The 26,192-nt window shown below is 37.6% G+C and overlaps 1 protein-coding gene and 1 non-coding gene across 2 annotated transcripts in view; both read right to left on the bottom strand.

Moving 5' to 3' along the window:
- The window catches only part of XYLT1 (xylosyltransferase 1), a 406,252-nt gene that overhangs the window by 116,801 nt on the left and 263,259 nt on the right, over positions 1–26,192 (bottom strand). The window contains exons 4-5 of the mRNA XM_074280891.1: positions 12,577–12,749; positions 11,764–11,966 (exon numbers count right to left, since the gene is read on the bottom strand). Of these exons, the coding sequence (XP_074136992.1) occupies positions 11,764–11,966; positions 12,577–12,749 (376 nt within the window). The remainder of the gene's footprint in view (positions 1–11,763; positions 11,967–12,576; positions 12,750–26,192) is intronic.
- LOC141552296 (U6 spliceosomal RNA) lies at positions 4,691–4,797 on the bottom strand. The gene has a single exon (XR_012485102.1). It is a non-coding gene; the product is annotated as a U6 spliceosomal RNA (small nuclear RNA).

Raw genomic sequence — 26,192 nt, 5'->3', positions numbered from 1 at the left:
TAAAGATAATACATTAAAAATGTGTACTCAATAATATCTTATAAAAATAAGAGATAGCCACAAACATAAAATAAAGATCAGGAATAAAATTTATTATGCAAGAAAATCATGGGGAGTAAACATGATCTCAGACAAAATTAAATCTAGGATAGAGTTAATCAAAGGAAAAAATAGAGAAACCACAGTATACATCCACTCTATTAATCAATATTTCCTGAAATGCAAATTAATAGCTTTATATTTTGAATCTTTTATGTTTATAGCAATGGTTTTTTGGGGGTATTTGAGTTAAAAAGATAGGAGCGTAGGGAAGGGAGGGCTACAGCTAGGTAGCACAGTGGGTAGAGCACCATCCCTGGAATCAGGAAGACCTGACTTCAAATTTGACATCAGACACTTGACACTTACTAGCTGTATGACCCGGGACAAGTCATTTAATCCTGCTTGCCTTCCCCCTCCCCCAAATGGTATTAAATCCAAATAGAACCCCAAACCATTAATCTGTAGCTAAAAATCTCTGTGGGCTGCATATTAACAGTTTTATAAATGTAATATTCTTTATATTTTGTGGTATTTTATGTTGTTAAATATTTTCCCATCACATTTTAATCTAGCTCAGGTTGCATTTGGAAGTATTATAAGCTGAATGTTTGATACCTTTGCCTGAAAATATCCAATTAGTACTTAGATCAGAAAGAAAATGATAGACAAGATAAAATAATGAATCTTCCAATTCTTTGTCCCCCATTAGATAATTCTGATAACATTCTAGGAATCTGTAAGTTCTTCCATTGATACTATAAAGTAATTTAATCAATCAATAAAACAAACATTTATTAAACATCTACTATGTGCCAAGCAATGTGTTAAGTACTGGGGATAAAAATACAAATAAAAACAAACTCATTCCATGCCCTCAGGTTTTCAAGTTAAGGATTAGGCATAGGGGGCAGCTAGGTGGCGCAGTGGATAGAGCACCAGCCCTGAATTCAGTAGGACCCGAGTTCAAATCTGGTCTCAGACACTTAACACTTCCTAGCTGTGTGACCCTGGGCAAGTCACTTAACCCCAGCCTCAGGAAAAAAAAAAAAAAAAAAAAAAAAAAAAAAAAAAAGGATTAGGCATGTTGTTACTGAGAGTTCTTTGGGTTCTATTGCTCAAATTCAAATACTATCTATGGGAACTTGGGCAAGTCACAACCTCTGTTAGGTTCAGTTTCCTCAATTTGTAAAATAAGGGAGTTAAACAGAAGATCTTCTCTGAACCTATGATCCTTTGAAAATCAGGATCATCTAGAGTGGGTTCTCTAGTGCGGCATGCCATTGGACTATGTTTTTGACCTTGAACCATCCAATATTTTTATCATTGCCTTGACTGAAGACATAAGGAACATGCTTATTAAATTTCTTGATGACACAATATTAGAAAGGTTACTGAATACAATATTTGATGGAAGTATGATTCAAAATGCTCTCAATGGGCTAAAGAAGATGGGGCCAAAATAAACAAGATTAACTTTAATAGGGATAAACCTATAGCCCTGCATTTAAATTTTAAAAATCAATTGCACAACTACAGGATGCATGAAGCCTGCCCAGGCAACATTTCATGGGAAATGAGTTGGTGATTTTTATTGACCACAAGCTCAGTAGGAGCCAATAGCGTCAAACAAATTGCTAAAACAAAAGAAAACAAAAAAGCCTAATGAGAGCTTAAACTAATAGAAGTTTAATGTTCCAATCAACAGAAGTCAGACTGCACAATATACTGAACTATGAATCACCCTTTGGATTAGAGTTTGGTTCAATCACCTCCCATGAATTACTGAAGATAAATCCTGAGGCCTCTGGGATATAAGGCCAAAAGTGCAATCTTAGCCTAGACATAAAGTAATCTGTTGTTATTCAATTGTACTCTTTTAGAGTACCTGAAGGATAGTGGTGGGGTAGGTGCTTGGAGTATTGGTTTCTGTTAACCATGTTATAAAAAAGAAGTGGAAAAATGGAAATTATGTGAATGTAAATAACCTGAATTACCTGAAAAATGGAATCCCATCACAAGATGAGCAGCTAAGGAAACTAGAGATATTTAGGTGAGAGAAGATTTGGGACAGAGAATTATTCTGTTATTATTCCCTAAAAAGCAAAACAGTTGTGGGTAGAAAACTAGATTCAGAACTAGGAAGAATGAGTTTCAAGTCTCACTTGTGACATATGCTGACTGTGTGGCTCCAGGTCAGTCCTTTTATATCTTAGTGAGATAGGCCCCAGTTTCATAAACTGTGGTTCACAACCCCACTTGAGGTCTCGTAACTAAATGTGAAAGTCATGAAATTATGACTGATACGCCTATTTTTTTTTTTTTTTACTTTATATACCCAGGGTCACATAATATTTCTCTAGCAAAAACATCACTAGTGGAAAAAAATTTAAGAAGTCCTGTTATTGGTAACTCAAAAATAATAAGTTTTACAGATGATAATGTGCCGATAGGCAGTGATAGAAGATATTCCCTCATCTGAGATTTTTTTTTGCTATACAAAGTATATATTTTTAAAATTAATTTTATAATTATAACTCTTTTTATGACAGTACATATGCATAGGTAATTTTTTACAACATTATCCCTTGCACTCCCTTCTGTTCCGAATTTTCCCCTCCTTCCCTCCACCCCCTGCCCTAGATGGCAGGCAGTCCCATACATTGTTAAATGAGATTTCTTTATAATAATTAAATCTTATGACCTGATCCTATTTCCTAATGTATATTTATGACCAGGGATTAAATTCAAAGATATATGGATTTGGAGTTAATATAATATTTGTTGTTATATATACACATAAATTATATATAATATCATTATATCAAATACATGTTTTATATGTTATATAGTATTATATAGATGTCATAGAATGTTATGTCATATATGTTGTGCATACTGTACATGTATATAATATGTAAATGTACATAGATTACATAATATTATTATAAATTCATTTTCTGATGAATATTTCATTATGGAGTGCATTTTGTGCTTTAGCAGGCTTTACCAAGATATAAAGACTTTACATATAGTCCTAGTAAGAGGCTGTAAATCTGGCTCCCAAGTTTGCCTAGCTAAACTTGGAGAGGTACACCTGCAGAAGGATGACCACTAATTGATGAATTTGTTGGTCATAGCAATAAAACAAAGCATAGCCACTAGTGAGAAGCAGAGGCATTTTAAGGTATATCAGTGAAAGGAGTTCTTACACCAGGGAAACTAACGCTCTTTAGGAGCAAGTAGAGAGGAACTTTCTAACAATTAATTATTCAACAAGGTATTTGGATAGTTCCTCTTGCTGGATGTATTCTGACAGAAGCTACTATAACTATTTGTTGCGGTATCAGAGGGGGAATTCCTACATGAAGCAGGAAATCTGGCCAAAATGACCTTTGGGATCCCTTCCATTTTCAAGATCCTAGATTCAATGATATGTTTATCACTAATGCTGAGAGAGCATCCAGATCTCGAAAAGGCCAAGAATCATTTGATCAGTCTTATTCCCTACTGAGAAATCTATTTCCAGTGGCTGAACAGGAAAGTGTTGATTATAACTTTTCCACCTTTATCAGCATGCTTTTACTGAATACCTATTGGATGAATGAAACTATGTTAGTCAGTCAACCAGTAACTTCTACATCAGAAGGCACTCTGTTGAAGACAGAGAAAAGCAAAAATAAATAAATAAAATAAAACATAGATAACAACAAATCAGTTTCCACTCTCAAGGAGCTCATAGATTAATGAAGTAGAAAACAGTTCATAACGATACAAACAGAATATATAAGAGGATAAGTTGGGGGTTGTTTTCAAAGGAAGGCACTAAGATTAAAAGGAAGACCAGGAAAGATTACTTACCTGAAAGAACAAACTTTAGCTGGGCCTTAAAGGAAGCCAAGAGGTGAATCTAAGGAGGGAGAACATTCCAGGCATGAGGTTCAGCCAGGGAAATTGCTTGGAATTGGGAGATAGGGTAAAAGGAATCTTAAAGGCCACTCAATCCAACTTTGTCCTTTTATAACTGAATTAAATAAGGCTCAGAGACAGAGCAACTAGCTCAGAGCCACATGTTAATGTTCTAGCTAAGACTGTAATTAAGACTCCTCTGTCAGAGTCTGGGTCTCTTAATCCCCTATGCAACACGTATATATGTTTTTCACATTTCTTAGTGTCAAGAATCTTACACTAAATAACCTTGTACTAAAAATATAAGGAAAGAAATCAAGGAAAATCATGGATTTCCATTGCTACTTTGGAGGTAGTGTGGATAGGGTCCTGAACTTAAGTTTAAATACCACCTTTAACACTTACAACCTGTGTGACCTTGGTCCTCCCTTTGCTTTCTTCCTTTTTAAAAGACTCAATGACCTCAAAAATCAAGCTCCAACTTGATGGTCCTAAGCATCTCTTATTGTTTCACACTTCCAAACTTTGCATGCCTTTTTCCTGCTTCTTTTTCTTGTTGTTCATATCCAGCTCTTCATGCCCTCCTTTGGCGTTATCTTGGCAAAGAGATCAGAAGGGTTTGCTATTTCCTTCTCCAATTACTTTGACATATGAAGAAACTTAGGCAAACAAAATTAAGCGATTTACCCAGAGTCCCACAGCTAGTACATACCTGAGTCCAGATTTGAACTCAGGTCAGTTGCTCTGAATGGAGTGCTTTATGAATTTGCTTGTCATCCTTGCTCATGGGCCATGCTAATCTTCTCTGTATCATTCTAATTTTAGTTCATGTGCTGCTGAAGTGAGCATTACTTATCACTTACATTACTTATCACTTCCCCAACTCTGCCACCCCTCCTTTTGCTCTCAGATGCTCAGCACGCCACATGGGCAGTAGTGGCATCTTGTAGGTATGGGATCTCAGTCCCCAAACATAAGTTTGGCTGCCTGACACTGTCTAAGATGATAAATTGCACAAATAGGGACAGATTGCTAAGTATGAGGCTTGCCAACAGCTACTGTCTGGAGGTTCAGAGAGGAAGAGTCCTCACTAGGATGGATCTGGAGTCAGTATTTGAGCTATGCTGTCAGTTTCAAAGAAAAATCTTTTTTTCCTGGTAGCTGAAAGTTCTTGTTTCTGCCTACTTTGGGTGAGGATAGAGGTTCCAGGATCAAAGATCTGAGGATGAAAAAGTATTAATTTTCTGCCAAGGACTCAATCCCCAGAACTGGGGTTCCAGCTGGTTCTAGTGGTTTGGATTTCTTATTGGCTCTCTAAATTTTTATCTTACCTCCATGTCCAAAACCTATGCTCCGTGACAATCCCTTGAGAGGATTATCGCTATTATCACTCTTAGAAGATTCTATACCAGGGATGCAAGGAAGAATTGATGAAAGATTTACCTTGAAATATGGAAATCTCTTAGGTAACCTCAATATAGGGCCTTTCTTCTTTCTTCTTCTCAAATCCTAAACAAAGCCTTGTTAACTAGAAATCTAGTTCTAAGAATATAGTTATCCAGCCATTAGAAACTTTTAGACCAAGTATCACAGGACCAGTATCTCAGACCTATGGGAGCTTGCCTTGAATTAAACATCCAATAATACCACTTTGGTTCCTACTATGTAGAGAATACATACATGAGATTCCTATATACATACTTATTAGACATTGTTGGAGAACATAAATAAGGCAGAAGATATAAGATGTTGAATCTAATCCCTCTATGCAAAAGCAAAAAATCCAAAACTGGCCACAATCCCTGCCTAAATACCTCTAGTAATAGTATTGGTGATGATGATAATAGTATTTATATAGTACTTTAGAGTTTACAAAGTACTTTGAATAATAATCTCACTTGTTTCTAAAAATACCACTGGGATGTAGGTGCTATTACTATTCCCATTTTAGAAATGAAGAAACTGAGGCTGAAGTGGTTTGTTCTAAGTAAGTGCCTGAGGCAGGACTAGAACTCATATCCTAAGCCCTATGCTATAGACCTTATTCCCTACACTGCCTCAAAAATAAACACCAATTTCCCAAGTCAGCCCATTCAATTTTGAAATAACTGTAATTGAGGGAAATGTTTCTTTATACTAAGCTGCTCTTTAGAGCAGTCAAGTGGGAAAGCCCTGGGCCTAGACTTCATCAGAAAGACATGAGCTCAAATCTCACCTCAGACACTTATTGGCTATGTGAACTCCGAGCATGTCACTTTACCTCAGTTTGTGTGTTTCTCCTCTCTAAAATGGAGATAAAAGTACCTAGGGGTGGTGTGAAGATCAAACAAGATAATAATTGTAAAGTCTCGCACATAGTATACCACCTAGCATGGTATAGGATTATACATAGTAAAATTTAATACATATAAGTGTCAGCTATCATTCATTCCCTCATTTATTCATTCATTTATTATTAATCTGCTTCACTGTAATTTCTACCTGATACTCCTAGTTATAGTTCTTGAAAGCAGGGAGAGCAAATCAAATACCTCATCTATGTGAAAGCCTACATTGAAGAGAAGCATTATGCTTCCCATTAAGCCCCTCCTCACTCTGCACACAGTCTACTTTCCTCAGGCTAAACATCCTTATGTCCTTTAATTGATCCTTATATTTAATGAACTTGAGGCCTTTATTGTCATACCTGCTTTCCTCTGTATGATCTCTAGCTTTTCCATGATTGTCCTAAAATGAATACTTAGAGTTGAACACAATACCCCAGGTGTGGTCTGACTCAGAACACTGAGGACAATCAATTCATTCCTGGAGGCCATGATCCAGTTGTATTAGTTCTTTGTCTGTATACCATGGATTCACAGCAAACTCACAGTCCACCTAAATTCCTTGATTGTTTTCTGACAGATTACTCAATCTAACCATGTTTTCCCCATCTTGTACTTATAAAACCAACTTTTCCAATCTAATTATACAAACCTTATATTTATCCACAATAAATTTTATTTTAGCCAAAATATTCTGGTCTGTCAAGAATTGTCAGGATCCTGAATCTTTCAACCCTGGGTGCTAGCTATCTATGATTTTCTATAGTCTAAACCTCTTCAGTTCCTTCCAGTCACCCCTGTGTGGAATAATCTCTGCCATGGACCACAGTTATCACTCTTTCCCCATTTGGGCAATTTATCATTTTAGACAGACAAAGTCAGACAGCCCACCTTATGTTTGGGGACTGAGTTCCCATACCTGCAAGATGCTGCCACCATTCATGTGGCACCCCAGCCTGAGCTGAGGCAGTAATGCTGGAGAAGTGCTATGCTATTTGGCTAGAACAAATGTCTCAGTTGAGTTTTGGTTTCTCACTCTTTTGGTCACTCTTCAGTGAGTAACTTCCTACCTCTAACTTTCCCTTTCCCCCAGTTAGTATTTGTACATTTTCTGACATGTATCACAGAGCTGAACACAGTATATAGTCAAACCACAGCAGAGTATGATGGAATGACTATCTCTCTAAATCTGAACTCCATACCATGTAATGATAACAAAATTTATATGGTCTTAAACAGAGAAACACTAAAAATAGTTTCCAACCCTTCCTGCTCCAGGATTTCCAAGCAAGACAGGCAGGGGATGGGGGTGTCAGTGCTGCAGAATGGAAGAGCACATAATTGCCTTGCTAGGCTGACCCTGGTCATCTTTACTCCAACAGGCCCCCAGTCCTCTCCATTCCATTCAGAAAGTCATAGTTTAAGGAGTGGGGCACCCTGGGCTCTGTCGATTGCATCATCCTCTCCTGAGTTTGGCTCATCCCTTTTGGCATGTGAGAAGTAGTGGTTAGGGTGGCACAGATGGGGTGGCAGATGGGAAGTGAAAGCATAACATAAAGTTACCCAGGATAAAAACTATTCATGTGCAAAATTCATATGTTCCTATGCAGGGAAACTTAATGAAAACAATTGCAAAATGAACCAGTGGCACATGATGGGTAAACTGCCTCTGGTCTGGAAGCTGGCAAACCTAAGAGTGGTAATGGACCATCTGGGAGTGGGGGCAGGAGATTGAAGGAGGAATAGGAATGTCAGAGATAGAGTAGGATAGAAAGAGACAGCCAACACATGCAACAGTGAGACAGGGGGAGCAGTGGGAGAGATACAGTGAGACACTGAAATAGAGAAGGGTGTTGAGAGACTTGAAGAGAGATATTCAAAGAAAGAAAAGAGTCAGAGAGAGAGACAGACATACAGACAGAGATAAAAACATCAAGAGACAGAGAAGCATACACATAGAGATAAAGACATACACACTGAGAGACACACAGGTATATAGAGAAAAAGAGATAGAGAAACAGAGAGAGAGAGAGAGAGGGAGGGAGGGAGGGAGGGAGGGAGAGAGAGAGAGAGAGAGAGAGAGAGAGTGAGAGAGAGAGAGAGAGAGAGAGAGAGAGAGAGAGAGAGAGAGAGGAAAGGAGGGAGGGAAAGAGATAGAGGGAGGGAGGGAGGGAAGGAGGGAGAGAGAGAGAGAGAGAGAGAGAGAGAGAGAGAGAGAGAGAGAGAGAGAGAGAAAAGAGAGAGAGAAGAGAGAGAGAGAAAAGAGAGAGAGAGAGAGAGAGAGAGAGAGAGAGAGAGAGAGAGAGAGAGAAAAGAGAGAGAGAGAGAGAAAGACAGAGAGAGAGAGAGAGAGGGAGGGAGGGAGGGAAGGAGGGAGAGAGAGAGAGAGGGAGGGAGGGAGGGAGGGAGAGAGAGAGAGAGAGGGAGGGAGGGAAGAAGGGAGAGAGAGAGAGAGAGAAATAAAGGCACACACACAGACAAAAATAGAGAGAAAGAAACAAACATAGAGGCAGAGAAACAGACATACAAAAAGAGACAGAGATGGGGGAACAAGGGAGGGAGAAAGAGAGAGAAAAGAGAAAGTCAGAAACAGACAGACAGACACAGAGAGAGATAAACACACAGAGAGGGACAGAGACAGACACATAGAGACACAGAAACGCACATGTAAACAGAGACAGAGACACACAGAGAGACAGAGACAGAGACAGAAAGAGACTGAGAAACAGAGAGGGGAAGACAGTGGGTGGGCTGCTCTCCTTGCTGACTTTTTAGAACATTGTGGCCTTGTTTTCAGGGCTTGTCTGCTCTGAGAAGCTTGGAAAGACTTGGAGAATTATTAGGTACAATGAAAGAGCTTCTACAAAGTGCCATCTCTACCCAGGGTAAATTCATACTCATTCTGTAATTGGGCATCACACAGGAACAGGACTGTGTGAAGCTTCAAACCAAAGGCCTACTGCAGAGTCCTCAGAAATAATTTCAAGAGAGGCGGTGGGAGAGCATCTGCCCACATGCTCCTCTCTCCACAGCTAAGTCGACGTGCTTCTTTCCCCACTAATTGGCCACATTTACAACTTCAGCTCAGGAAATCAACATGGGGTGGCCTTGGATAGCCTTCCTGACTCCATTAGTTGAAGGTAGATTAGGCCTGACTCAAAGGATAGGCATTTATTCCCAATAAATCTTTGGCCTACTTCTCAGAACTGAAATCCTCACCTGCCCTCTCCCAGCCACTGGCTCCCCTGGATTTCTCTGTGCCATGTTCATGGACTCTGAGGGTAACGATGAGGACCAGGGCATGTTCTCTCCCTGCTAAGGGTAGGGAAAAGATGGGCTGGGTTACTGAACTTAGAACCATGAATGCTCAGGACTGTTAAGCTGGCAGGGCTGCAGGAACAGGGGGACCACTGGGCAGCATCTCTACTTCCCTATGCATAGCTTCGCTCTTCCCAAGTTCCCTATTATGACGCTCTTTAATCATAAATGTATATTAGTTCCTTTTATAGACTCTTCTTTCTTAAGTTGAGCTACTTTGTTTCCTGGCATAAAATGTAAGCTTCTTTTGACTTTGTATCCCCAGAGTCTAGCACAATACATAATACACAGTAGGTACTTAATTCTTCTAAATTGATTGATAGAGCCCAAGTATATAGCAGCTATACCTAAAGGCTAATTTGAGTCTCTCTTTTGGATGCTTCTGGAATAGTATATAAATGAGGAGGGATAAGAAGGAGGAACCTAAATTCAGTCTTACCAGTGACAGCTAACGATTTTTTTTTAAAAACAATTTCCTGCTATACTGATAGCCAAGTAAAACAAGACAGTTTCCTTCGTCATAGTCGACCATTAATGTCTGAGACCCTAATTACACAAGACATGTGGCTATCTGACAGATCAGGTCAATCCTTTCCCAAGTTCCAGCTGAATGGGATTAAAAAACAAAACAAAACAAAACAAAAAAAAAACCTCTTTTCTTATACCTTATTCCTCACTACATCACACATTCTTCACTGATCTCCTGCATGTTATACAAACAAAATGCTTCATCTCTGAGCTCTTTGAACTCTGTCTGATTATTCCTCATGCCTGGAATTCTCTTCCTTCTCATCTCTGCCTCCAAGCTTTCTTCAAGTCCCACAAAAAACCCTAACTTCTACAGGATCTGATCCCTTTTAGCTCTAGTCCCTTCCGAACTCTGTTGATTATCCCCAATTTGTACTGTCCATAGATTGCATGCAGTTTTTTGCAAGTTATCCTCTTAAATTGTGAGCTCCTTGGGAGCAGGGACTATCCTTTTTTCTTTCTCTGTGTACCTATTGTTCAGTACAAACCCTGACACACTGATAAATAAATAAACAAACAAACAAATAAATAAATGTTGATTGGCTCTTAACTGCATCCCCCTGCATGATGACAGCTATAACGCCTAATTTTTTAACTATACACACTTTAAAAAGTTCTTATCATCAATCTTTTATCTATATTTCCTTAGAACAATGCTCTCAAATTTGGTTATGCCCATCTCTATCTTAATGAATAAGGACGAATTTCCCCTTTCTTCTGAATAGACCAGAAGAGAACATTTCTCCTTTTAACTTTTTCTGACAGATCAGGAAAAGAGAATCAAAAGCAGAGCTTCTATTAATGGAAAACTTCTTTTAAAAATGTTTCCTGTTGAATTTTTCCGTATTTTAAAAAGGATAAGCTACTTTGATACAGAGGATTTGATATAGAGGATTGCCTTTAGCCCCAATTAAAAACAAGGAAACAAACAACTTTTGAAATACAATGGCATCACTATGGAAGTCTGAGGTCCAGTAAATTCCTAATTCACAGGGAAAAGAAAATGTATATAGGTAATGCCAGGAGCTAAAGACATGAAGTCAATCATAACACTCTTGTTGATGAGGTTTGGGGAAGATTGAGAGGAAAAAGAAAAAGGATACTCAATGAAACTTGTAGATTTTTTAAAAGAAATTCCTTAAAGTCTGAGTATGGTTTGGTTATGATCCTTCTTGAAGTAGAATAACTAAGTCAGATACTCTAGAGATAGTGGGATTGGAATTGTATATCTATAATTGTGATGATTACATCAAACTTCCATTTCCAAAATGGGAAGTTAATTGCCTTAGAATGATTCAATTTAGTTCTAGTCTCATCTGAAGGGTTGTACTTTGGTTACAGAGATTATCTAATGAAAACTAAAGAAAACACCAAGCATCTCTCTTTGGAAGAATGTCTTCTTCCATTAATAAGCAAAACAAAACAAGAGAGAAAAAGGTAGAGAAAGAAGAGGAAGAGAGGAGAGAGAGACAGAGACATAGAAATGCAGTATAAAGAGGGAAAAGAGAAAAAAAAGGAGATAAGTAGAGGAAACTACTATAGTAATTTGGCCTCTGACCTTGGGTATAGCCATCTACCTACCTGTCTATCCTTCCATCAATCCACTATCTCATCTATCCATCTGTACACACATCCATAAACATACCTGATGGGGTAGTCAGCAGCACTGAGGTTAATGAAGAAGTCCCATGGCCAGTCTGTCATCTCCATCAAGTCCCTCATGCTCTGGAGGTAGGTGGACAAAAGACTGGCACCGCCCCAGATGGTGGCCATTCTCCAGGAAGTCACACGCACATTTTGGTACTGGCCAGCAAACTGAAGCACTTGTCGATGCAGATAATTGGACCTCTTTTCCAAGAAGAAAAAAACAATCATTCAGCAGCATATAAAACACACTGACTTAAGTTCCATTCTTTCCATTTCCTTCTAGCATACTGGAATTCCAAAAAATGTGATTTTTTCAATCAATGAATTCCAGCTAGAATCCTTAATGAGCTTAAAGTGTAACTAGGTTTCAAGATGGAATTTTCATTAGAATGAAATCTGGAAATTTAGTCAATAAACATAATTCTCTTAGAGTAGGGAGTCTTACCGTCCTCTCCTCCTGCTAAGAAGCAGGTATCCTCAGAGCAGGTTAATTTGAACATTCCAACTATCCCTTTTATTTCTTGATTTCTTATAATCATGCCAGTTCAGTTACACATGACATTGTTAAAATTTCCACAAAACATGAGACGAAGAAGCATATAAGCAAAACAAACAAAACATATTTTTAAAATTCCCGACTCCTAATATTAAATAGGATCTATATTAAAAGCCAAATGTTACAGATGGAGGAGAATGGCTTCCTATGGGCAAACTTCATGATGGGGAGGAAAAGGTATATGATGTATAAGGGTCAGAAACAGATAGATTGGCAGATGATGAAACAGAAAATTTGTAACAGGTGATATATTACCTTGTCAACATGAATATAATAAAAATGGTCCTTATGGTAAATAGCCTTAAACATGCGCTGGAGCTGCCGAGATGCCCGACCATGTACTATCAAGACAAAGGCGATCCTGACTGGATTAGCAGGCATGTACTCCACAGAGTCCTCATCCCACCGCACATTGTTGTTGGCTTTGCCTGTGGGAAAAATCCAACAAATTACAGATGTGGATGTACCCACAGGTGCTGTAGAAATCTATGTTTGAGTTAGGTATGTCAAGAAATCACCTGGGTCAAACTACATTGTGTAATAGATTAAAGACTGGATTTTATAAGAGGAAGATTCAAATCCTATTTATTTTTTTATTCTTGTTAATTTTTTAGTTCCAAATTCTTTCTCCTATCTCTTACTTTGCCTATGGAGAAGGCAAGAAATACACATTATAAATAATATGAAGTCATGCAAAATATGTTTTCACATTAGCCAAGTTAAAAAAAAAGAAAGTAAAAGAAAATATGCTTTAATCTGCTCTCAGACTTCATCATTTCTCTGTAGGTGAATAGCATTTTTTATCATGAGTCATTTGAGATTGTCTTAGATCATTATTTGATTGTAATGGTTGAGTTTTTCACAGTTGATCATCATTAACATATTGCTGTTAACGTATACAATGTTCTCCTGATTCTGCTCACTTCACTTTATATCAGCTCATATAAGTCTTCTTTTTTTTTTTTTTTTTTTTTAATTTTTTATTTTATTTTATAATTATAACATTTTTTTGACAGTACATATGCATGGGTAATTTTTTACAACATTATCCCTTGCACTTACTTCTATTCAGATTTTTTCCCTTCCTCTCCCAACCCCCTCCCCCAGATGGCAAGCAGTCTTATATATGTTAAATATATTACAGTATATTCTAGATACAATATATGTGTGTAGAGCCGAATTTTTTGTTGCACAGGAAGAATTGGATTCAGAAAGTAAAAATAACAGTTTACATTCATTTCCCAGTGTTCCTTTTCTGGATGTAGCTGGTTCTGTCCATCATTAATCAATTGGAATTGGATTAGCTCTTCTCTATGTTGAAGAAATCCACTTCCATCAGCATACATCCTCGGACAGTATCATTGTTGAAGTGTATAATGATTTCTGGTTCTGCTTGTTTCACTCAGCATCAGTTGATGTAAGTCTCTCCAAGCCTCTTTGTATTTCTCCTGTTGGTCATTTCTTATAGAACAATAATATTCCATAACATTCATATACCATAGTTTACCCAACCATTCTCCAATTGATGGACATCCATTCATCTTCCAGCTTCTAGCCACTATGAAAAGGGCTGCCACAAACATTTTGGCACATACAGGACCCTTTCCCTTCTCTAGTAGTTCCTTGGGGTATAAGCCCAGTAGTAGTATGGCTGGGTCAAAGGGTATGCACATTTTGATAACTTTTTGGGCATAATTCCAGATTGCTCTCCAGAATGGTTGGATTCTTTCACAACTCCACCAACAATGCATCAGTGTCCCAGTTTTCCCACAGCCCCTCCAACATTCATCGTTATTTGTTCCTGTCATCTTAGCCAATCTGACAGGTGTGTAATGATACCTCAGAGTTGTCTTAATTTGCATTTCTCTGATCAATAGTGATTTGGAACACTCTTTCATATGAGTGGAAATAGTTTTAATTTCATCATCTGAAAATTGTCTGTTCATATCCTTTGACCATTTATCAATTGGAGAATGGCTTGATTTCTTATAAATTAAAGTCAATTCTCTGTATATTTTGGAGATGAGGCCTTTATCAGAACCTTTAACTGTAAAAATTTTTTCCCAATTTGTTACTTCCCTTCTAATCTTGTTTGCATTAGTTTTGTTTGTGCAGAAACTTTTTAATTTGGTGTAATCAAAATTTTCTATTTTGTGATCAATAATGGTCTCTAGTTCTCCCTTGGACACAAACTCCTTCCTCCTCCACAAGTCTGAGAGGTAAACCATCCCATGTTCCTCCAATTTATTTATGATTTCGTTCTTTATGCCTAAATCTTGGACCCATTTTGATCTAATCTTAGTAAGTGGTGTTAAATGTGGGTCCATGCCTAGTTTCTGCCATACTAATTTCCAGTTTTCCCAGCAGTTTTTGTCAAATAATGAATTCTTATCCCAAAATTTGGGATCTTTGGGTTTGTCAAAGATTAGATTGCTATTTTTATTCACTATCTTGCCCTGTGAACCTAACCTATGCCACTGATCAACTAGTCTATTTCTTAGCCAATACCAAATGGTTTTGGTGACTGTTGCTTTATAATATAGCTTTAAATCAGGTACACTTAGACCACCTTCCTCTGACTTTTTTTTCATTAGTTCCCTTGCAATTCTCGACCTTTTATTCTTCCATATGAATTTTGTTGTTATTTTTTCTAGGTCATTAAAATAGTTTCTTGGGAGTCTGATTGGTATAGCACTAAATAAATAGATTAGTTTGGGGAGTATTGTCATCTTTATTATATTCGCTCGGCCTATCCAAGAACATTGAATGTCTTTCCAATTATTTAAATCTGACTTTATTTTTGTGGCAAGTGTTTTGTAATTTTGCTCATATAATTCCTGACTCTCCTTTGGTAGATATATTCCCAAATATTTGATACTATCGACTGTTATTTTGAATGGAATTTCTCTTTGTATCTCTTGCTGTTGGATTGTGTTGGTAATGTATAAAAATCCTGAGGATTTATGTGGATTTATTTTGTATCCTGCGACTTTGCTAAAATTCTGAATTATTTCTAATAGCTTTTTAGCAGAGTCTTTGGGGTTCTCTAAGTATACCATCATGTCATCTGCGAAAAGTGACAATTTGATTTCTTCATTTCCTACTCTGATTCCTTGGATCTCTTTCTCGGCTCTTATTGCCAAGGCTAGAGTTTCTAGTACTATATTGAATAGTAATGGTGATAGTGGGCAACCTTGTTTCACTCCTGATCTTACAGGGAAAGGTTCTAGTTTATCACCATTACATATGATGTTTACTGAAGGTTTTAAATATATGCTCCTTATTATTTTAAGGAATAGTCCATTTATTCCTATACTCTCAAGCGTTTTTAGTAGGAATGGATGTTGGATTTTATCAAATGCCTTTTCTGCATCTATTGAGATGATCATATGGTTTTTATTAATTTGATTATTAATATGGTCAATTATACTAATAGTTTTCCTAATATTAAACCAGCCCTGCATTCCTGGTATAAATCCCACTTGGTCATAGTGTATTATCCTGGGGATGATTTTCTGAAGTCTATTTGCTAATATCTTATTTAAGATTTTAGCATCAATATTCATTAAGGAAATTGGTCTATAGTTTTCTTTCTCAGTTTTCGATCTACCTGGTTTAGGTATCAGTACCATGTCTGTGTCATAGAAGGAATTTGGTAGGACTCCTTCAATCCCTATTTTTTCAAATAGTTTACATAGCATTGGAGTTAGTTGTTCTTTAAATGTTTGGTAGAATTCACCTGTAAATCCATCTGGTCCTGGGGACTTTTTCTTAGGAAGTTGGTTAATAGCTTGGTCTATTTCTTTTTCTGAGATGGGACTATTTAGACTAGTTACTTCTTCCTCTGTTAATCTGGGCAAGCTATATTTTTGAAGGTATTCTTCCATTTCATTTAAGTTATCGAATTTATCGGCATAAAGTTGAGCAAAGTAGCTCCTAACTATTGTTCTAATTTCCTCTTCATTAGTGGTGAGTTCACCCTTTTCATTTTCAAGACTATCAATTTGCTTTTTCTCTTTCCTTTTTTTAATCAGGTTTACTAAGGGTTTGTCTATTTTGTTGGTTTTTTCATAAAACCAACTCTTAGTTTTATTAATTAATTCAATAGTTTTTTTACTTTCAATTTTATTAATCTCACCTTTTATTTTTTGAATTTCAAGTTTTGTGTTTGTCTGGGGGTTTTTAATTTGTTCCTTTTCTAGCAATTTTAGTTGTAAACCCAATTCGTTGGCCCTCTCTTTCTCTATTTTATGCAAGTAGGCCTGTAGAGATATAAAACTTCCCCTAATTACTGCTTTGGCTGTATCCCACACATTTTGGTATGATGTCTCATTATTGTCATTTTCTTGGGTGAAGTTATTAATTATGTCTATGATTTGCTGTTTTACCCAATCATTCTTTAGTATAAGATTATTTAGTTTCCAATTATTTTTTGGTCTATTTTCCCCTGGCTTTTTATTAAATGTTATTTTGATTGCATTATGGTCTGAAAAGGATGCATTTACTATTTCTGCCTTACTGCATTTGATTTTGAGGTTTTTATGCCCTAGTATATGATCAATTTTTGTATAGGTTCCATGAACTGCTGAGAAGAAAGTATATTCCTTTCTGTCTCCATTTAGCTTTCGCCAAAGATCTATCATATCAAACTTTTCTAGTATTCTATTTACCTCTTTGACTTCTTTCTTATTTATTTTGTGGTTTGATTTATCTAATTCTGAGAGTGCAAGGTTGAGATCTCCCGCTATTATAGTTTTGCTATCTATTTCCTCTTGCAGCTCTCTTAATTTCTCTTTTAAGAATTTAGATGCTGCACCACTTGGTGCATACATGTTTAATATTGATATTGCTTCACTATTGATGCTTCCCTTTAGCAGGATATAATGCCCTTCCTTATCTCTTTTAATTAAATCAATTTTTGTTTTTACTTGATCTGAGATGAGGATGGCTACTCCTGCTTTTTTGGTTTTGCCTGAAGCATAATAGATTCTGCTCCACCCTTTTACTTTTAGTTTGAATGTCTCATCCTGTTTCAGGTGTGTTTCCTGTAAACAACATATAGTAGGATTCTGACTTTTAATCCAGTCTGCTAACTGCTTCCTCTTTATGAGGCAGTTTGCCCCATTCACATTTATGGTTAGAAGGACTAATTCTGTATTGCTTGCCATCCTATTAACCCCTGCTTATGCTTTTCCCCTTTCCTTCCCTTTTACCCTCCTATCCAGTATTCAACTGGTAAACACCACTTGCTTTTCACAGCCCTCCCTTTTTAGGATCCCTCCCCCACCTTAAAGATCCTCCCCTTATTTTACCCCTTTTCCTCGAAATTACTGTATTCCCTTCCCCTTAGCTTACTCCTTCCCTTTCACTTTTCAATGAAGTGGAAGAAGTTTCACCATAAATCGAATATGTCTATTGATACACGCTATGTTCATCTCCCTCCTTTCTTTCTCTCAGATATAATAGGTTACCTTTGCCTCTTCATGAGATGTAGTACCACCACTTTATACTTTTTTATGATATAATCTCCTTTCCACCTCTAGTTTCTAAGACAAATTGTACATATGTTCTTTACATATTTTTTTGACAGAAGTATAGTTCTCAAGATTTCTTTTTACCTTTTTTAGAAGTCTCTTGAGTTCTGTATTTGAAGATCAAACCTTTTATGTAGGTCTGGTTTTTTCATCAAAAATAGATGGAATTCATTTATTTCGTTAAATGTCCATCTTCTTCCCTGGAAAACGATGCTCATTCTTGCTGGGTAAGTTATTCTTGGCTGCATACCAAGTTCCTTAGCCTTTCGGAATATCATGTTCCAGGCCCTGCGTTCTTTTAATGTGGACGCTGCTAGATCCTGTGTTATCCTTATTGTGGATCCTCTATATCTGAATTGTTTTTTTCTAGCAGCTTCCAATATCTTTTCCTTTGTCTGATGGTTCTTGAACTTGGCCACTATATTTCTTGGCGTTTTGATTTTAGGGTCCCTTTCAGTAGGTGATCGATGAATTTTTTCAATGTCTATTTTACCCTCTGTTTCCAAAACGTCTGGGCAGTTCTCTTTGATAATTTCCTCGAAAATGGTGTCCAAGCTCTTTTTTTCCTCCCATTTTTCAGGGAGTCCGATTATTCTCAAATTGTCTCTCCTGGATCTGTTTTCCAGGTCTGTTGTCTTTCTGGTAAGGTACTTGACAGTCTTTTCAATTGTTTCATTTCTCTGGTTTTGCTTGACTCCCTCTTGGTTTCTCCTTGAGTCATTCATTTCTACTTGTTCCAGCCTAATTTTCAATGATGTATTTTCTTCACTCACTTTTTTTATATCTCTTTGTAATTGTCCAATTGAGTTTTTATCTTCTATGGAATTTTTTTCCATTTTATCCATTTTATTTTTTAGAGAGCTGATTTCTTTTTCCAGCTCACTAATCCTGTTTTCCTTGGAGTTGTTTACCTTTTCCAGCTCACTAATCTTGTTTCTCAATGATTTGATTTCTTTATCCATTCTGTCTTTGAATGCATGGGATGACTTCTCCAGGCTCTCTTGCCAAGCTTCCCTTTCCTTTTCCCATTTCTCTTCCAGCTCTCTTGTGAGAGCCTTTTTGATTTCCTCTATGAGGTTCTTTTGTATTGAGGAGCAGCTTATATCCCTCCCAGGGGATACATCTGGGGACAGTCTGTTCCTAGTCTCCTCAGCATTTGAAGTCTGCTCCCTCTCCACACAGAAGCTGTCAATGGTTAGAGCCCTTTTGAATTTTTTGTTCATTTTGTCAGAGTAGGAATCAAAGAAAACAAACTGACAAGAGAAACAATTGGTCTGTTTTGCGGGGGATGGGGCTGGATGGTATTAATGGGCTTCCTCTACAGACTGGGGGTAGGGCAGCAGAGAGCCACTAACAGAACAGCAATGACTGTACTGAGTCTGCGCTCTGAGGCTCTGAGAACGCACCGAGTCAGTCCAGGTGGGGGTTGGGGGTGGCCGGGCTCTGAGAGACGCTGGCTTTCTGGGGTTTTAATCTTCACCTCCGGTGTTTACACCCTCTCCGCTACTCCTGGCTTGCTGCCAAGACGGAGCATTCACACTGGGGCAAAAGCCCTTTCACAGAAACGGCAGAGATCACACCCCTCCCCCTCCGGTCTGAGCTGTGTGAGCTGCCTGTCTTGCTCTGGCTGTCTGCCCTCAGTCTGTGCCCAGTCCGATTGACCCTCCCCCAAGCAAACACAGACCTTTTCTGGCGACTTTCAAGGATGTCTTCTCTTGGTGATAATTTGTGGATTTCTTTCTGGGTCAAGCATTAAGTCAGAGGCTTGTCATGAAGTAAGTTCTGAGAGAAAACGAGGAGCTCAAGCAGCTGTCTGCCTCCACGCAGCCATCTTGGCCGGAAGTCTCATATAAGTCTTCTTCATCATTTCTTATAGCACAATAATATAATACAATCATATGCCACATCTTATTCAGCCATTCTCAAACTGATGAGAACCCCTTCAATTTTCAATTCTTTGCCACCACAAAAAAAGAGTTACTACAAATAATTTTGTAGCTAAAGAGGTTTTTCCTTTTTAAAAAGTGTCTTTAAGGTACAGATCTAATAATGGTATTGATGGATGGAGCAGTTCACAACTTCACCAATAGTATATTAGTGTCCCTATTCTTCCACAACTCTCCGGCATTTGTCATTTTTTTTTCTGTCATGTTTTTTTCTGGGTATACAATAGTATTTCAGAATTGCTTGAATTTGCATTTCTTTGTCCAGTTTCAAGTCTGCTACTTAATACTTGTGTGTTACTTTAGTAAGTCATTCTACTATGCTGGGCCCCAATTTCCTTATCTGTAAAATAATAATGTTTCAAGAAATGATCTATAAGGTTCCTTTCAGCTTTTAATTTTTATTATTCCATGAAATGTTTAAAATTAACCTGAAAACATGCTAACTAATCTTTAAATCAGCTTCAAAATTACCCTCCCCCAACACTCCTCATCCTTATAAATAAATAGTGATGGCAACTCTGATAGAAAAGCATCACGTTTGCTCCATTCACTATTTCTATTTTAGCCTGATTTGATCTAATCTCTTCCAGGCCTTGGAAGAAAGTAGATATCTTTACAGCCTCTGAACTCTTGCTCAGATTGTCTGTACTGTCTATCCTGTCATAAATAATTTTCTTTGTTTGGTTAAAAGCAGATCTGGGTCATCTGGGAAGCAGGAGGTAGTTGTCCCACTCTACTTACCCTCTCATGCTCTTTCTAAATTAATAACAGATGAACAGCAGGTTCTATGATATTTAAATAATAACTGAGGTAGTACTTTCCACAAAAATACCTTTTTAAAATGATGATGATTTTTTCAATTTTTATTTGTGTGCCCCAAATCTCCCTATCACAAAGATGTCACCTGATAAAATTGCTCATTATTAATGTTACTAAGTTTCTTAGAGAAAATGCAGTTTTTAACGGATAATATTTTGGTATTTCAAAAGAGTTTCTATTCTTATCCTGAGGCACTATGGGGCAAACTGAATTCAATTAATACTGAATGAATGAATAACTATTTCATGCAAAGTAATGTGCTAAGTATCAATATAAAGAGGATACTGTCTATCTACCTTCAGGTAGCATATAATCTAATCTAATAGTAAAAAGTAAATATAATAATTTTAATAATAATAAAGTATCCAGTTCAGTCTGATACATTCTGACAGCGTTTACTAGGTATTTGTTTTTCTTTCTTTTCTTTTTTTTTCCTTCCCTTTATATCATCTTAGTACCTCCTCTGCGCATGTGCACAAATACACACAACTCTTAGCACTTACCTCAGTAAATTCTTAATATATTCCTATTGATGGATTGGGGATTTTTTTTAATATAATGATTCACAATTTTACCATTCATCCCTCCTTCCTCTAAAAGTCTGCTAAGAAGATCTCTTGGTTCCCTTATTCAGGCTAATTTGAACATTCCAATTGCGTCTTTATTTCTTGATTCCTTATACTAATGTTAGTTCAGTTGCAGTGAAAGCTACAGTGACGATTTCTTGTGATTTGATTGCTGCAGGGAGTTGTCTGAGAGCAGCTTCTAACAAATATCAGATCCTTTTCTGCAAGTCTTTGAGAATTATCTGGGGGCATAAAGATGCTTAAATGACTATGTCAAGGGCAAAACTTGAACTGAGATTTCCTTTACACTAAAGCCATCTCTCTTTCCATTACTATGCTGCCCAACAGGTTCTTGGAATTTATTTTATTTTATTTTTTGAAGGCAACCAGGGTTAAGTGCCTTGCCCAGGGTCACCCAGCTAGTAAGTGTCTGAGGCCTTATTTGAATTGACATCCTCCTGATTCCAGGGCTGGTGCTCTATCCACTGCACTATCTAATTACCCTTTAGGCTCTTGGGAATTTGAAGATTAAAAGAAAACAAAACATCCCAAATATCCCTGCCTTCAAACAGCTAGTATTCTAAGATATACACAGATAACCATATCCATAGCATTGTAAGGAGATAGAGATAAGTAATAACTATTGAATTCGGAAAGGTTTGCCATTTCTTGGCAAATGAGTTGCGGTTTGAAGGAAGCTATTTATGCTAAAAAGGCAGAGGTGAGTAGGGAGTGCTTTCCAGGCACATAAGACAACTCTTACAAAGGAACACAGGCAGGAGACTAAATTGAAAGAGTCAATTGAAGTTTTCTTCTGGGAATGGAGAATGTGCCCAGTGACCAAGTCAGTAGAATAGTGATCTTGGTTTAAAAATAAAACTTACACCACCCTAGGGTTATCCGGTCTGGGGAGCAGCAGCAGTCATGTCGGAGTTATAAAAACACAGTTAAAGTCTGGAGCATGCCTTTTTGAGAGAGAGAGAGACAGAGAGACAGACAGAGAGAGAGACAGAGACAGAGAAATAAGGAGAGGCAAAGATAGACAAAGAGACAGAGAAATAGAGAGAGACAGAGACAAACAGATAAACACACACACACACACACACACACACACACACACACACACACACACACACACACACAAGACAGGCAAATGAATCGAGAAACATACAGGAGGTGGGTGGGAGTGGAAGACAGCAGGAATCTAGGTTCCTTCCTTTCCCGTACCCTCTCAGAAACCAAAACACAAACCCTCATTTCCTGAGGATGGGCCAAGGCTTGTAGTTATAGCAAAAGTGACCTGAACTGCTTCCTTTATTTATATGCCACATTCCAGCTTCAGTAACTCCCTAGATCCAAGTTAGCCTCTGTGTCCCCTGCCTGACAGCCAGCCCTGGCAAGAGGCAGTAAAGGTGTGTAGCCCCTCCCTCCATGAAGGGAGGAGATGAGGCTCAGACACTATCATTTCCAACTCTGCTGCCAATGGTAATTTTTCTATTTTTGAACCAGGGCCCCAGTTTCTGTAACAACCTTTCTCGGAAGCTGCACTAAAGCTGAGGAGTTAAAAGTGATGCTTAACCTCAAAGGAAGGGGTCTAGATGGAGAGGCAGCTGCATGGACTTGCTTATGCTGCTGTGTTTGCTTTCATGCATCCATATGGGTTCTGCAGGCTCTCCTTGGAAGTTTCATCATGATATAGGAACAATGAATTCCTGAAAAGCACAGGATCTCATCTTTTAAACCTTTTCTGAGGAATACAATGTTTAAAATGAAGAGAATTCACTTGGGATCAGCAGAAACAAATGACTCGGCTGCAGTCTCTTGCACACGATTATAATAAAAAAAATCTGGGGGTGTCCAAGCAGCATTTTACAAATGAGAAAACATCTGAATGCCTGAATGTTATTCACTGGTAAACAAACTTTTGCCAGATATGTGGTGCTATGGAAGAGTACTGGATTGGAGTTAATGGATGTGGAGTCAGTTTCCTTGTCCCATGGCTTATTACATGTGTGACCACTTCCAATTCTCATGGTCTGTTTCCTCATCTATACGATGAAAAGATTGTCTCCAGGGTCCCATCTAACTCTAAATCCATGATCATATAAAAAGCTGTGTTTGTTAAAATTTTAATTGGATTCTCCTGAAAGCAATCAGGAAGAGAAACAGCGACAGAAAGAGACAAATACAGAAAGAAAGAGGGGAGGGGAGAAGGAAGAAGAAAGAGCTGGGGAGGGAGGAGACAGAAAGAGATGATGGGGGGACAGAGAAGGACAAAGATGAAATAGAGAGACAGATTCATACACGGAGAGAGAGAGAGAGAGAGAGGGAGAGGAGAGAGAGAGAGACAGATCAAAGAAGCAAACAGTTTTGGAAGAACTCTAAATATTGTGAGTTAGTGAGAATAGAAATAGTCTGGAGGTCAAGAAACTAGGGTTTTAGCTTTAGTTCCAAGGTTATCACTACTTTATTTACAATATTATACCCATGCTCATTTTAAAGTATAAATGCTTACACTGAAAATCTGAAAATCAGAGAAATGGTTAGACCTGCCTCTAGCATGACTTTGATTATATACACCAATTCAGAAATTAAAGTGTCTTAGCACAAAAGATTAATTTGGATCTTGTGGATCTTCTATAGGGTCTTGGGGACCCCCTGGGGTCCCATGCCAGACTTTGAGAATGTCTCATTTAGAACACTGACAGTTTAAGTCTTGCCAAGGGTTATACAGCTAGTATTTGTCAGAGAAAGGACCTGAATGCAACTCTTGTTGACTCTGAGTAGAGCCCTCTATCCATTAATGAGAAATAAATAGTATGAAAATAGCTTACTATGTTCAAAGGATAGAGGGACCAGGCTTGGAGTCAGGAAGAATTGAGTCAAAATCCAGCCTCAAGACACTTATTAGTTGTGTGACTCTGGGGAAATCACTGAACTCCTATATAATATGAGGGGATCAAATTAGTTGATCTCCAATGGTTCTGTCTCTATGTGGTGAATGAGTGCCAGACAGGATGACAGTTATTGATTACTCTATAAGAGTTTGTTCAATCCCTAAATTCAGAACTCGACAGATCCTCCTTAAACCATACCATCTCTCAGGGTTGTAGGTTTTTGCTACTTGCTGATGCCCTCACATAAGCATCTCAAGAATTGTTCTCTGTTCCATATGCACCAAACCAAAATTAATCACAAATGTGAAAGAGGCACTCAATCCATGAGTCTTCTGTATTAACAAAGGCCTTCTTAGTCTACTTATGCAGCAACAAGACTTTCTCTAAATAACAGAGAGCACTTTCTGAGTGTTATAAAGCAGTAGGTTGTCAAGGTTTTTGAAACTGGAGATACAGGAGGTAGGGGTTGTTTGCAAATGTTGCTTTTCGCCTGAAGCTAGAATTTCATCACTATTAAAGGTGATAGAATACTAGTAAAATCACTGCTCTAAGGAATGAGGAGTTTCCCAAAACTAGCTGAGATAGTTGAGTAGTATTTTACCTCAATGTGCCTTATTTTCCCTCAATTTGTACAAAGTACTAAGCTCTCTTCCTCCTCCTCCTTTTCCATCACGATTACCACATTAGTTAGCATGTATATATCTAAGTTTTCAGAGCTCTTAAATTTAGTAAAGCTGATTTTGAAAAATACAAAACATTCTACAAATATCATCACTGACAGTCCAAAAACAAGAGTCTTACAGATTCTGTTCTGCTGGTTTGTGGTCTATGTGTTCCTTAAAAACAACCAGAAACCCCTAAACATCTACTGGTTAGTAACAAGAGTAAAACATGGGAAACAATAGTGAATAAAGATTGCAGAAGCAAATGGCTTAGGCTTGGTGTCAGCAAAACCTGGCTCCAAATTCATGCTCAGTACTTCCGAGCTGAACAACTCTGTTGGAGTCACTTAGCCTCTGTCTGCCTCAGTTTACTCTTTTATAAAATGAAGAAAAGAATAACATGTACCTCACAGGATTATTGTGAGAATCAAATGAAATACAGCTTTGAACTATGCACACTAGCTATTGTGATTCCTTGACATAATAATACCATATGTATGTATGTGTGTGTGTATATATATATATATATATATATATATATATATATATATATATATATATATATATATATATGTAACTTAATATATGCCAGGCCCTGTGCTAAGTGCTTTATGATTATTATTTCATTTGATCCTGTGAGGTAGGTACTATTATGAATCCCATTTTCCAGTCGAGGAAACTGAGGCAGGCAAGATTGTGATCTGCCCCAGTCAAAGAACTAATAAGTGCTTGAGATTCAGTACTTGATCCATTGTACCAACAGCTGCTTCTAATGGATAATCTAAGTTGTAATTCCAGCTTTAGACAAATTTTGACCTCTTTTTGAACAAAGTGTCACTTCTTTCTGCCTCAGTTTTCTCAAATGCAAAATGAGAAGAGAATTGGACCAAATTATCCCTTTAATATTTTATGCTTTTCTATGGTTGCCTTATTTTAATACTAGCCATAGGATTTTCTGTATTAATAATCACAATGTACATCAATAAATCATGATTTGGATTAACAAATTACTTATTTTCAAAGTAGCCCTGTGAGGGAAATAGTATAGGTATTGTCATTATGCTGAGGAGGAAACCAAGGCACAGAGAAATTCCTTGGCCTGCCCATGTTTACATAGCTGAATAAGCATTGGGGCCAGGATGCACTGTAGTCGGAGACTTTGGTACTTTTTTCCTGAGCTTTTTTAGAAGGGACTGTCAGATGCCCAATTAACCCTAGGGAACCGTTGCTGCTGTTAAACCAATGTTGTCAAGCCATTTTCAGTTTGATTTAATAAGAAAGGAGAGGGAAGGAGCAAGAAGAGAATATCAAACAAAATTAAGCTGTTGGGGGAGATAAAGAAAAGATTTAATTTTGAGTTTTTGAGAAAGATACAGAGTCCAAAAGTCAGGATAACAGAGATGGCCTGAGCTAGCAAGATCTAGGAAATGCAGTGTACTCAAAATAA

Source organism: Sminthopsis crassicaudata, chromosome 1 (assembly GCF_048593235.1).
Source record: "Sminthopsis crassicaudata isolate SCR6 chromosome 1, ASM4859323v1, whole genome shotgun sequence".
In the NCBI taxonomy this organism is placed as follows: domain Eukaryota; kingdom Metazoa; phylum Chordata; class Mammalia; order Dasyuromorphia; family Dasyuridae; genus Sminthopsis; species Sminthopsis crassicaudata.
Note: the sequence above shows the minus strand (reverse complement) of the source record. Positions and strands in the feature narration are given on the sequence as shown.